Genomic DNA, 14,427 nt, shown 5'->3' on the forward strand with positions numbered 1-14,427 from the left:
GCCAACCTATTATGCAGCGCTGTGCACAGTAAGACAGATCATATATATACAGTGACATGAAACAGAATGCCCGGAAGAGCTTGCAATCTAAGGGGCTGATGAAGAGTTGACTACAAGTCACTTTAGCAACTGTGGTCCTCATTCAGAGGCGCTCGCAAGAAGCGAGCGCTCGTTCTGAATGAGGGCGGCCGCTTGTGTTTTTTAGTGCGGCCTCCTGGTCGTTAGCTAAGCTGTGGGTTACCAACCACAGCTTTAGCGACCGACCAGGTTGATGGTCGCGTTGGTCAAGACCATCACTACCATCGGGGCTTGAGACGAGACCCTAAGGTTGGGTCTCGGCAGCTGCAAGCCCCAAGGAGCTTCCTGCTCTGATCGAGCAGGAAGCTCCCCACTGACATCACTGCTGATGTCAGTGCGGCCGCCCACAAAACGGCAGGCATTCCTTAAGTCGTTTAACATCGACAGCCGCCCCTTTTGTTGTGAGTTCCGGAGCGAGAGAAATTCTCTCTCGCTTCGGGGCTTGCGCACACGCAGTGCGGCCCGCTGTGCGTGCGCAGGGCCTCAACATCGACCCGGTCGTGAGCGCTCAGCGCTTGCGACTGGGTCTGAATGAGACCCTATATTTGCGTGTTTTAGCACTGCGGGCCTGGTTCCGAAATTTACACTAATGCAATTGCAGCTGCGATATATTACAGATTGCATTGCCCAAAATATGCCAATGTTTCTTGAGCTTACCCAAGCGCTGCTGCCTTCTCATAACCATCTGACGTGCAACAGCGCAAATATCGGAAACATCGATGCAGATCGGGCCGTCACGCAGCTTCTGAGTGAACTTTGACCTGTCTCAAACACTGCAGCTCTCATGCTGCGAAGGAGAACGCCAGGGCTAATTTATGCACGCCCATGAAACTGCGTTTAAACGGTCCGACACGCCTGCGTTCTTCTACCCACCTCCTGTTACCACCCCCAAACGCTGACTACCTGTCACTCACTTTGTGAGTGAATCCTCTGTGTGAGCGAAACCGCAAACCAATCTCTGCGCCTGCGCGGTACTGCTTACACGCCTGCGCATTGGCTCTTCTGCGTAAATATCGGCATTGCATAAATGTCTGAATCAGACGCTGTGCATGCTCTGGAGCCGAGAACGTGCAACTGCGGGCTATGCTGAAATCGTATGCAACTCAGTAGTATCTCCATTTGCAGCTTTAGGGGTGGTAACCGGGCGTGCGCAATTAGGCAAAATTCAGTGAGGGCAAGTCAGTAGAATTGAAGAGTTGTGAGTACGCTTATTCATACTTACCGACTTTTCTTGAGGCCTTTCTAGGAGCAGCCGGAGAGGAGCTCCTGCTCTTAGCGTCGGGGTTGCGGGAACAGACTACATATGTCAATAGGCCCCGCCCCTTTACATGGAAATCCTGCTATTTGTGGGTCCGTGAGGAGGGGCGGGGTAAATGACGTGATTCACTGTATTTAGCTCCGCCCCCTCCCATACATACCCGCAAATTTCTTGGAAAATCTCCCCAGGAAGTGGGCGGGATGCGGGAGATCTGCCTACTCTTTCGGGGGTGCGGGGGGTTACCCGAAAAATCGGGAACCTCACGCAACTCCTAGGAGAGTAGGCATGTATGGCGTATATATATATATGGGGGAAACAGTCGAGAAGCCAATGGACAGAATCCCGACCGCCGGCTTCCCGACTGTCTAATCTCATCAAGGATTAAATGACAGGCATCAAGATCCCAACGCCTGTCATTTTACCTACGCCGGGAGACCGATGCCCGGCTTCCCGAACGAAGGTAAGCCGGGCACGGACAGCCGCAGGGGGGGGGGATGGTTAGGTTAGGGGCTCCCGGGGGGACTTAGGGTTAGGCATCCCCCCCCGGGAGGGTTAGGCTAGGGGGAAGGGAGGGTTAGGTACTGCTGGGGGGAGGTTGGTGTTAGGCACCCCCCGAGAGACTTAGGTTTAGGCTGCGGGGTCAGGGGGGGGTTAGGTTCAGGCACTTAGGGAGGGGGGGTAGGCATTAGGGGGGAGGTCAAGGTAGTCATCCCTAAGGGAGGGTTACGGGGGGTGGGGATAGGGTTAGTTCATACTTGCCAACTCTCCCTGATTGTCAGGGAGACTCCCTGAAATAGCAGTAATCTCCCTGTCTCCCTGTATGTATGGCGTATATAGGGGAAGCAGTCGGGAAGCCAATGGACGGAATCCCGACCGCCGGCTTCCCGACTGTCTTATCCCAGCAAGGGTTAAATGACAGGCATCGAGATCCCAACGCCTGTCATTTTACCTACGCCCGGGAAGGGGGATAAGGCAGCGGAGAAGGTGGGGGTTAGGTTTAGGCACTTAGAGGGGGGTTAGGGTTAGGCACTTGGGGGGGGGGGGGTTAGGGTTGGGTACCCCTACGGGAAAGTTAGGGTTAGGGGGGTTAGGTTAGTTTATACTTTCCTGTACCTGCAGCGGCTGCTGGTCCGCTTGCTCTGATTGGCTCGCGACCTGCGCCGCATTAGAATGAGGGTGCTGTGTCTTTCTCAAGGAAGGACTGCGAGCGTCTGGCTGCGAGAAGGAGGTGCGGCTCACTCTTGGCATTCTCTCAATCACTTCAAGAGGTAGTCTCCTGGAATGATTTTCCAACAGTCTTGAAGGAGTTCCCAGAGGTGCTGAGATCTTGTTGGCTGCTTTTCCTTCACTCTGCGGTCCAACTCATCCCAAACCAGCTCAATTGGGTTTAGGTCAGGTGATTGTGGAGGCCAGGTCATCTGACGCAGCACTCCATCACTTTCCTTCTTGGTCAAGTAGCCCTTACATATCCTGGAGGTGTGTTTGGGGTCATTATCTTGTTGAAACACAAATGATGGTCCCAGTAAGAGCAAACCAGATGGGATGGCATGGAGCTGCAGAATGCTGTGGTAGCCATGCTGGTTAATTGTGCTTTGAATTTAGAATAAATCACCAACAGTGTCACCAGCAAAGCGCCCCCACACATCACACCTCCTCCCCCATGCTTCACAGTGGTAACCACACATGCAGAAACCATCCGCTCACCTTCTCTGCGTCTCACAGACACGGAGGTTGGAACCAAATATCTAAAATTTGGACTCCTCAGACCAAAGTACAGATTTTCAATGGTCTAATGTCCATTCCTTGTGTTTCTTGGCCCAAACAATTCTCTTCTTCTTGTTGTTCATCCTCAGTACTGGCTTCTTCGCAGCAATACGACCATAAAGGCCTGATTCACGCAGTCTCCTCTGAACAGTTGATGTTGAGATTTGTCTGCTACTTGAACTCTGAAGACTTTATGTGGTCTCTCATCTGAGTTGCTGTTAAGTAGCGGTTTCTGAGGCTGGTAACTCTAATGAACTCATCCTCTGCAGCAGAGGTAACTCTTGGTCTTCCTTTCCTGGGGCAGTCCTCATGAGAGGCAGTTTCATCATAGATTTTGATGGTTTTTGCAACTGCACTTGAGGATACATTCAAAGTTCTTGAAATTTTCCGTATCGACTGACCTTCATGTCTTAAAGTAATGATGGACTGTCGTTTCTCTTTACTGAGTTGAGTGGTTGGTGCCATAATATGGATTACAACAGTAGTCAAATAGTGGTGTCCACTGTGTACTAACCCTACCTCTGCACAACACAACTGATGGTCTCAAACACATTAAGAAGGCAAGTAATTCCACAGATTGACTATTGACAAGGCACACCTGTTACTTCAAAGCCATTCCAGGAGACTACCTCATGAAGCTGATTGAGAGAATGCCAAGAGTGTGCAAAGCTGTCATCAAAGCAAAAGGGGGCTACTTTGAGTAATCTAAAATATAAAACATATTTTGGTTTAACAATTTTTTTTTTGTACATCATAACATAATGTGTTCTTTCATAGTTTTGATGTCTTCACTATTAATCTACTATGTTGAAAATAATTTAAATACACAGAGAAGGTGTGTCCAAACTTTTGATTGGTACTGTATAAGGGGCATTATTGTGTGGCATAATGTATAAGGGGCCCTGCTATGTAGCATGATGTGTAAGGGGCATTACTGTGTGTGGCATAATGTATAAGGGGCACTGCTGTGTAGCATGATGTGTAAGGGGCATTACTGTGTGTGGCATAATGTATAAGGGGCACTGCTGTGTAGCATGATGTATAAGGGGCATTACTGTGTGTGGCATAATGTATAAGGGGCCTTACTGTGAGGCATTACTGCCCCTTACATTATGTGTAAGGGGCATTACCATGTGTCGCATTATGTATAAGGGGCATTACTGTGTGTGGCTTATTGGGGTAAGGGTCATTACTGTACATGGCATAATTGCGGGGGGGGTGTCAATTTACTGCCTTGCCCCGGGTGACAAAACTCCTAGTTTCAGCCCTGGTACACTGGGCAGAAATTGAGTACTCTAAATAATATTACACCCGGCATCATCCTCATAATAATGAATATAAATTGTATAAGACTGAAAACCGATGCTGAGAGTGACATCTGTATGACAGAACTAGGGACATGCTGCTGGGCAGATGTTCAACAGAAGATTTGTTGAGAACTGAATCCAGACGATCTGGGAGAACGGGACAGACAGTGAAAGTCTCATCTCCATCTGTGTTATGTTCCTCATAGATCTGCAGTTTGTCTAATTATACAACATTAAAATGGATTCCAGTAGAATTTCGGAGAAGAGAACCGCTACGTATGGAGTAAAGACTGAGTGGAGAGTAGAATTGATAAGTGGACTCATATTTTAGCGCTATGCGCGATGGGGGACATTTATAAGAGCGTCACAGAGCAAACGCGTTACAAAACAAAATCCCCCCCATGGTGCTGTATGAAGATTGCAGGATATTTAATGAGATAAATCAGTTTGTGTATATCAGATATTTTAAGATGTACAATAAATGTTGGCTGGTATAAGGGATGATTTTTTTTTTCTCCCTATTTTAGTTAAACACATTGGACCTAATTTAGAGTTGGATGCACAGTAATACAAAGCAAACCTTAGAGTCTCTTGCAGCCCCGTGCCTGGAGTACTGTGCATTCTAACACCCTATACCTGTCAGAACCCGTGCAGTTCCTCTTTCCTGCCTGGGAGTGTCACTCTCTGCTCTGGTGCTTCTAGCACACTCAGCTGATGCAACAGATTGGTGAGATACAGACCAGAGTGTGCTAGAAGCACCAGAGCAGAAGGCGACACCATGGGCAGGAAAGAGGAACTGCACGGGATGTGACAGGTGCAGGGTGCTAGAGTGAACACTATGGAGATGTGGGTTATATACAGTGGGGCTTGCACATATAAGTGCGATGTTCACCCTTGAGAAGTGCCATTTTCAACAATAGACCACGTATCGATGTGAGTCCTAGAAGGTGTATCCTTTGCAGCTCCTGAATGCTGGTGTACAGATAAGATCTGGTGAAGATTAGTAACCACAGCAGGGCCGGATTAACAATGGGGTGGGTGGAGCTACAGCTCCAGGCCCTCCCACTGAAAATAGGCCCACATACACTGACTGCGGTGCAGACAGAAAAATACTTTTTTTTTTTTTTTTTTTCCCTGTCACCACCAGCCCAGCTAACTCTGGGCCTGATTCAGAGCCGGACGCTATTTGCGCTCGCTCGTCCAGAAAAAAGGGGGTGGCTATTTAAATTAACCGTTCGCTCTTTGCGGTCTGTTCACGCCTCTATGTCTGAACGAGCGAACAAAACATGCGAACGTAATTTTGAAAAAAAACGCCCCCTGGCCGCTCGCATCATACGTCATGTCCGCTATTTATTAGATTAATCGAGTACATCGGACGGCGTATGAACTGCTCGCTATTCTTGTGGTTGGTTTTTCCTACCGCAATCATGCGAGCAGTTCTGACTATAAAACAACCCAGTGACGTGGTTAATGACGCTGCTTTAGTAATTATGCACACCCTTAAAACGCCCGTTTTGACCTTTAAGCACGCCTGCGATCGGATCTCCACTCCCCGTTTTCAAGCACCTTCCCCTGTTACCACCCACAAACGCCTCATTCTGTCACTCAAAATAACAGGCATTCGCTATTTAGCGAGCACACGATTTTCGGCCGCACTGACTGGTTCGCGCATGCGTATTAAAATCCGTACGCATGCACAGTTGTGCGAACATCGGTCGGAACGAATGAGCGGCCGCTTACGAGCGGCTCTGAATCAGGCCCACCTCTGTCTGCAGAAGCTCCGCCCCAGACTCATCCGAAGCTCCGTCCCCTGACCGTCCTGCTTTAAAGATGTGTCCACTATCCTGTCACCTAGCTCAGGAATCAGGAGGGAAGGCAGCCCAGCAGGTCCAGATGAACTTCCCATAGGTCAGTGTAATGTCTGGCCCCTGAGTATTTATGTATTTGTGTTGATTAGATAGAGAGAGAGAGAGAGTGGTGTTTGGAGGGAAGGACAGAAAGTGGCGAATTCCAACAGTAGCCGCTTAGGTTGAAGGTAAGGTGCCAGCAATACCTTCCATGGAACTAAACCAACCCACAGCACAGGGCACACCCCTATGTAAACCACACCTACACCACACTGGTCACGACCCCACATCACCAATCACACTGCTGCAGCACTTGTCACACCCCCAACAGCGACACACAATAGGCCCTTCATGACTTTCAGCTCCAGGCCCATGTGGACGTTAATCTGGCACTGTACCACAGTAATCTTAACTGGGTTTAAAAAGTCACCATGGCCAGTTCTGTAGCCTGGTCTAAAGCAGGGTGACGATAAAGACGATAGAGCCATACAGGGCTGGTCACACTGTAACAGGGGGCTCCGCGTCCTCGTGTTCCCCTGTCTGAATGTGATCTCTGACCCAGCCTGGACAGCTCAGATTGAAATTCCGTAGAGGAACCGACCTATAAAATAAAACTGTTGGTCTCCTGTAGAGCATACCAGCCCCATTCTATATAGCACGGGGGCTCTTCCTGCCATCCATAGGCCACGGGCTGCCCATGAATGCTAGAACTTGTAGTTGCCCCAAAACACCTAATATTACCCCCCCCCACACACACCAAATATTGTAATATTTTCATTAAAATGAATACTCCACCTAGACCCTCGTTTAGCTTTTATTAGTTGCCTGATATTCTTTCTTCTGTCTTGAAGTTGTCTAATTGGAATGAAATAAAATAAAAATCCAAGAGTATAACCGGGACTTGTTCCTTGTGATTTGCCGTGCAAATTAATAACATGGGTCAGTACACGAACAGCCAATCGGAGCTTTGATTCAATTCATTCATTCTCGTCGTAACTACTTATTGGTATGTTTAGGGCATCCGCTTGTGGGTACACACCACCCAACGACCCACCCAGATGCCGGGCCACAGGAACCAGTGTCGGTGACATCACAGCTGGTTCTTCTGGCCAGACATATTGTACGGCATATTGGTAGGTGCGTATGCTTACCCAAATTTGTCGGTCAGACGCTCAGTACGCCGGTACATCGGCTAAGTGTGTATCACACATTACTGTGGCTGCTTAAAGCATATATTGATATGGCCACATATTTATGCTGTTTTACTATTCTGCGGTCATACTTTTATGTCTGTTTTCAGTCCAATGCGTTTAAAGGACCGCCAATGCCAAAATAAAAATATATAACAGGTGCCACATTCATGTGTGTATGTATACATATATATGGTATGTCTTTATATTACACTATGTATGTATAAAAGTTTCCATACTTTGGCCCTGATTCAGACCCACTCGCAAGCAGCTGTCCGCTCGCAAGTGGGTCGATGTTGTGCACTGCGCATGCGCACGACGGCGGGAGCTCCGTCGTGCGCATGCGCCAGACGCGACGAGCGAAGGAAAGTCCTTCACTCGTTGTATCTGATCAAAGGGGGCGTGCTGTCGATGTTGATTGACAGCACGCCCCCTTTGGTGGGCGTGCCGGGGGCGTGCCTCCCTGACGGGGGCGTTCCCAAGGGAACGCCTCCCGTCAGAAGCCGGCCCACTGACATCACTAGTGATGTCAGTGGGAGTGATTTTGGCTCTGATAGAGCCAAAATCACTCCGGGCCTTGCGGTTGAAAACCTCAACCGCAGGCTCCGGCACGCAGTTTCGATGGTCGCGATGGTCACGACCATCGCGGCCATCAAACTGCATGCTCGTATAGGCTGTGGGTGGTGACCCACAGCTATACGAGCGTCCAGGGGGACGCTCCATAGTTATGGAGGACAGCCCTCATTCAGAGCGTGCGCTCTGCTCAGAGCGTACGGCTCTGAATGAGGGCCTTTGTTAGAACTTTAGATGGTTGAGGTTCCATTGTACTTGCCATAGTTGAGTTTGAAGATACTACACATAGGGGGAGTGGAATATCATAACCCCGCCCCCTTCCGGGAGCCTGGGGGCTGTTCCATGCAGCAGTTTTCCCCAAGTCTTACAGTTATTCTCATGTTCCTGGCTGAAAATAAGATGTACAGAATTTCATATTATTATTATGAGTGGGAGGGCTAATGTAGACTTGCATGGCACCTCTATTGTTTTGTTTTCGCCAAGTCAGATCTTCAAAACAGGACACGTTCATGTGTTGTCCATAGCAACCAATCAGATTCTAGCAATCATTAATCTTGTACATTCCGGAAAATGTTAGCCAGAATCGTATTGGTTGCTATGGTTGACACCTCTCCCCAAACCTTGAGCGCTCTTCTACTTTTACAGAGACATATTCAGAATACTGAAAAATGTGTGTGTGCATCTAGAAAGCCGTTTTGCAGTGCGCTTCATAAATGAGATCCACGTAAATATATTCCTGTATAAATAGGACCTAGTGTGCGTGTTTCTGTGCTTTAGGTAGGATTTTAGATTGTAAGCCCCCAAGATAGGGACTGGTGCGAATTGTTTTGGTTGTATACGGCTGCGTAATGTGGTTAAAAATGAAGGATAATATTACACTTGCATGTACTAATACAATATACATAGCGGACTTTTCATGAAAGTAACCCACTCATTCCTTTGCAGAGTCATGGCTGGGAAACTAAAGTGGGTGACGGATATTGAGAAGTCTGTGTTGATTAATAACTTTGAGAAGAGGGGATGGATCCAGGTGGCGGAAAGCGATGACTGGAACTTCTACTGGTGATTATAGAGATACTTCCATTGCTCTGAGGGGGTACAAGGGGTTAGTTGTCCTACACAGAAAATATGAATATAATATTATAAGAGTAAAGCACATGACATTATATATACAGCGTATATATACATATAGTTGCTTAATCTTAAAATTATTTAGATAATCTTTCATTATCCAAATGCGTTTGCTTATGTGTTTCCATTGAGTCTGAGGAAAATGCAAGTTTAAAATGAAAACCATATTACCTCTAAGCCAAAGATTTCTCCCCTCATCCACTGTCCCTAAGATAATACCTGCTATATATGATTGAATTATGTCACCATTATATAAACTTTGGAGATTATGGGGGTTTTTTAGTAAGAGGCGTTATTTAAAAACACAGATTTTCTCCTGGTTTTGCACGTAATATTATTGCTGCTGTAAATCCTGTGGGGAAAAATGTCTCTTGATAAGCAAACACCTGTATCTAGTAAATACACTACTGTAAATCGTGTTGCAAAATGTGCCTATCCAATTCAAACCACAAGATGGCGCTTCTGGTCCCATGATTGCTGCAGCACACATTGGTTCTCAACTGCAAAACATAAAAATGGTGCAGTATTCTCATTGATGACATTGCACTGGACTCCTGGCACAGTCAACTGGTTGGCGGACAAAGATGGCGTAACATGTAGTCGGCTCAAAACCTAGTTATATGGAGCAGTGTAAAAGCAAGATGTTATTTTGTGTAGAAGGATTATTGAAATTAAATAAAATAAAAATCCAAGAGAATAACCGAGACTTGTTCCTTGTGATTTGCAATGTGAATAAATTACATGGGTCAGTACACGAAGGTGCGTTCCTTGATGTGCTGAAGGGCGTACAGACATTTTTACTCCACAAACACACACGATGACTGCAATAACTCAGATCTGGTGGAGACTGGGTTTCATGCTATACTTTTAATGTGACGCGTTTCGCTTCTTCAATGTACTAAATGTACCTCGCGTTTCAGGATGAGCGTGCAGACAATCAGAAACTGCTTCAGCGTGGAGACCGGGTTCCGTCTGTCTGATGACCAACTTGTCAATCACTTTCCCAACCACTACGAGCTGACCAGGAAAGATCTAATGGTGAAGAACATCAAGAGATACAGGAAAGAACTGGAGAAGGAGGGGAGCCCCCTTGCAGAGAAGGACGAGAACGGAAAATATCTGTATTTAGGTGAGTGGCACATACAATTTTAGGATGCATTTATTATGGTTAGGGAAGATGGGTTTAGTGTTATCTATGCAGAATATATGTTCTGGTCCCATTTACCACCCCTGACGACAGACAAACACGAGAACGGTTATCTGGTCATAAACTTGTTCTTCCCACTAATGTGCAGACCGACATAAATGGTCGTGAAAATTCATTTTATTATTACAACATTGCGATGTATCTAAATCGGGCAATTGTGATGCTATTTAAAGTTACACATTTCACAGCTACTAATTTATTCATGGTTAATTGTACTTACTGACGTGACTTCGGACTTCTTACATTTGTTTCAGGAAATGATCATTTAAGGCAGTGAACAATATTATAGTTATAATATTATTTTATATCAGGGTGTTTGTACCTTTTGGTGCTCAAGGCAAAATCATTTTATCTTTTAGACACCGATGAGTTTAGATTTTAGGAGCGGATAAAAGTAAGGATCAGGGTGTTGTCCGAATTATCTGCTCAAACTCCTAGTTCATCGAGACTGATTCAGAGAGGTACGCAATGGCAAATTTTACGCAGAACGAGGATTTTTTTTCGCTATTGCGCATGCGTTAATGTCTCACTGCAATTGTCTTGCGATACCGCATGCACGGAGAACCCATTCGCAAAGTGACTGACAGGTAGTCGGCGTTTGGGGGGCGGTAACGGAGGTGTGGTCAGAAAAACGCAGGTGTGTCGTGACCGTTTAAACGCCGTTACATGGACGTGCATAGCCATTGCGATCTCCTGCGCAGCTTGAGAGCGCTCTGCGTGTCGGGAGAGCCGCTGTATTTGAGACAGGTCAGACCTGCCGCAAGGACCGCGTGGCTGGCCGATGTGCGTCGATGTTACCGATATTAACACCGGTACGGGATGCAGAAGGCAGCAGCGGGCGTCCCTGTGCTCCGGTAAGCTATGGAGCCATTAGCATATTTTCACAGCTGCGGTCCGTGCTAAATCGCAGATGCGATCGCTTTGGCGTCCATCTCCGAATCAGGCATAGAGATGAGCGAAATGTCAGACGTGCGTATTAACCAGGGCCAGCGGCCAGCGTGGGGGCTCATGTTTTATATACAGCATCTTGATTTGATTGGCTGCTGCTCTTATCCAATCAGTGCTGATTGGTGTGGTTTACCATTCAGTTCCTGCTAGTCTTGTGGCAGAGGTTCCCTGTATACACATTGATTTGAATAGATATTTTCATTCCTTCCCAAATGGTTGTGATGTGACATCAGCCTCTGCCCTCCCCGGGACATGGGACGCCGACGCTAACTCTACGCCTGATGCGTGTTCTCTTGCAGATTTTGTGCCTGTCACCTTCATGCTGCCGGCAGATTATAACCTCTTTGTAGAAGAATTTAGGAAAAACCCGTCCAGCACCTGGATCATGAAACCCTGTGGAAAAGCTCAGGGGAAAGGGATATTTCTCATCAACAAACTCTCCCAGATTAAGAGGTGGTCCAGGGACAGTAAGACCTCATCGTGAGTACCGGACGCATTACAGAGACATCTTGTCTGCTTCTAGTGGTTCTGTATATTGATACATTGGGCAGTATAAGGGAGTCTTAGGGCTCTATTCAATTCAACGCACTGTTTTGTCGGAGAATGCTGGTTCTCGCGCCCCTCGCACCTTAAACATGGCGTTTAGTCGCGAGAACCGGCATTCTCCGACTAAACTGCTCGGCGCGATGCTGTTTCCGCCGCGCTAAGGGCAGAAAACAGCATTGCACTTGTAGTTTTGTCGGATTTCTGCTCGCACCCCAGGAGGGATGCGAGAAGATATTTTTAGTCGGGCTTCACAGCGCGCTGAATTTAATAGCTCCGGGAGCTCCTACCTTTCACTATTCAATTCGCGTTGAATTGAATCGAGCCCTTAGAATTCTACTTTAACCCAGAAGATTGATGCATTTTATCGGTACATAGCAATACGTTGGAACGGATGCCTTCCTTCCCATTATGCCAGCCGTCATTTGTAGTACTGCCCCTCCTAAGAATCCCTCCAATCATCTGGTCACCTCTGTCATTGATTGGAGGAAGGAGCAGACTGGGTCACTGACAGTGGTGGCCCCAGAGGTGAGGCTGCAGCCCAGTCCAAGTTCAAATAGGGGAACCACACCAACTGCCACCCCAAACATCACCGGCTTGGACTCGCTGGCAGTTGGTTTTGCTCCTCTATTTGAATTTTTAACTGAGCTGCAGCCCCACCACTGGTCACTGACCAGCTGCGCTTCCTCCTGCAGTTCCAGTAGTAGCAGCATGGCGAGTGGCCTCATGGTTAGTTGCGCTGGGAGCGAGAGGATGTGTCCCATCATCCTTGTCCCTCAGTGTATCTGTAGCGTGTGACAAAGGGGGGTGCAGGATCAGGCACCAGGCCAGGGGGCACAGTGAGACCCTCATGAATTCTGCACCTGCAGTAGTTCTACCTGAGATGACTTCTCACTTAGCCAAATGAAAGGAACAATAGAAATGATTTATGTAAAAATGAATCCCCTGTAATCCAACTGACTCATTTTGTATTTGGAACTGTTTAGATATAAATGTATAATACACTTATTGTAGGACTTGGGGGTCTATTTACTAAGCAGTGTTAGGAGACAGAGTGAAAAGTGATAAGAAAGTGATAAGGTGCCAGACAATCAGCTCCCAACTGTCATCTCACAGGCTGTGTTTGAAAAATGGCAGTTGGGAGCTGATTGGCTGGCACCTTATCACTTTCTTATCACTTTTCACTCTGTCTCCTAACACTGCTTAGTAAATAGACCCCTTGGTCTGTTAAATATGAAGGTGCCACTAAGGTCACATACTGGCATGGCGTTGGCATTGTTTTTCTTAAACTGGCTTGGTGGCACTACACGCGTCCTTTAAACGCTAGTGTGTGTATGAGCCCTAAATTTGTTTATTGGAGTCTCCATTCAGCAGCTCTATCTTGTGGGTGTGGCCTACTGACAAGGGGCGGGTATGATGTAGTTGAAGGTGTGGCCAGTGCCAAATAGTCCCCAAGATAAGGGACCGAGCTGAGTGACAGACACAACATCCTGAACTAGTGTTATAATGCACAGTGGGACGAGTCCTGTATACAGCGTGTTCCCCAGTAAATGGCAGATTGAGGTTATGAAATACGCTGAGGTTAGAGTGACAGTGACTATATATCTTTGTCAAATCTTAGGTATATTTTACTGTTACTATTATTTTCTGTACTCTGTTTCTCACTTATCTGCCCGTGAAATGTGCCCATCGTTCTACCGCTGTCGGTCAGAGCGTTGTCACTGTCTGAAGCTCTTTATATCGTTCAGGTTCGTGTCCCAGTCATCTAAGGAAGCCTACGTCATCTCCTTGTACATCGACAACCCGCTGCTCATCGGGGGCAAGAAATTTGACCTACGCCTGTACGTTCTTGTCACTACATACCGGCCGCTCAAGTGCTTCATGTAAGTGGTTTATGGACCCAGCATATGCCCAGTCAGCTCAGCCCCCACCCCCACGCTCAGCCCCGTCCTGCGCTTTGCCTGTCCTCACCCTCTCTATACTGACCCCCTTCCCCTCACGGCTCGTTCCCCCGGCGGTCTCTCCCTTGCAGTGACAGCCGCTGGGGCGCGTGCATTGAGGACACGGGACGGCATTTCATAATTATTAGGTAACTATTACAGTTACGGAGAGTTGGTCTGAGCTCTGGCTGCGTCCTGCCAGTGATGTCATTGCCTGAGAGCTCCAACATCTACTGAGCATGTCGGGGACAAGACGGACTTGGACAATTATTATATAGATGACCGTATGTTGGTGGAGCTGGACCGCTTATCCTCGGGCCTCAATAACAGCTGCCTGTAGGGCTAAGCTGTATGCACAGTGCTTTAGCTGGTTTGACGGCAAATTTGCTTAATTTATTAAGGGAAAAAAACACCTTCTTGGCCCTGTTCTCATTTGGCTTAATGACCAGGCAATTTCACCGTGCCAAAACCTAGAGGTGGCATTGCTATCAATGTAAGTGACCTATGGGCTCTGGTTCAGCGTAGGGATTAATGATCCTTAGTTTAAACTCTGTTTACAGTCAATTCACAGTGCACGAGAACACCTTTACCCAATCCAACATCTCTTAAGATGCCCTTTCATACAGTGACCATGTTGATGA

At 47.3% G+C, this 14,427-nt stretch overlaps 1 protein-coding gene across 2 annotated transcripts in view; it reads left to right on the forward strand.

The window, feature by feature from the left end:
- TTLL1 (TTL family tubulin polyglutamylase complex subunit L1) overlaps positions 1 to 14,427 on the forward strand; it is a 45,923-nt gene that overhangs the window by 408 nt on the left and 31,088 nt on the right. For both annotated transcript variants that reach the window (XM_088478386.1, XM_088478387.1), the window contains exons 2-5: positions 8,963 to 9,079; positions 10,069 to 10,277; positions 11,603 to 11,783; positions 13,595 to 13,729. In XM_088478386.1, coding sequence (XP_088334512.1) covers positions 8,967 to 9,079; positions 10,069 to 10,277; positions 11,603 to 11,783; positions 13,595 to 13,729 — 638 coding nt within the window. In that variant the 5' untranslated portion in view covers positions 8,963 to 8,966. The remainder of the gene's footprint in view (positions 1 to 8,962; positions 9,080 to 10,068; positions 10,278 to 11,602; positions 11,784 to 13,594; positions 13,730 to 14,427) is intronic.

The sequence above is a fragment of the Taudactylus pleione genome, unplaced genomic scaffold (assembly GCF_031769625.1).
Source record: "Taudactylus pleione unplaced genomic scaffold, aTauple2 ptg000212l, whole genome shotgun sequence".
Classification (NCBI taxonomy): domain Eukaryota; kingdom Metazoa; phylum Chordata; class Amphibia; order Anura; family Myobatrachidae; genus Taudactylus; species Taudactylus pleione.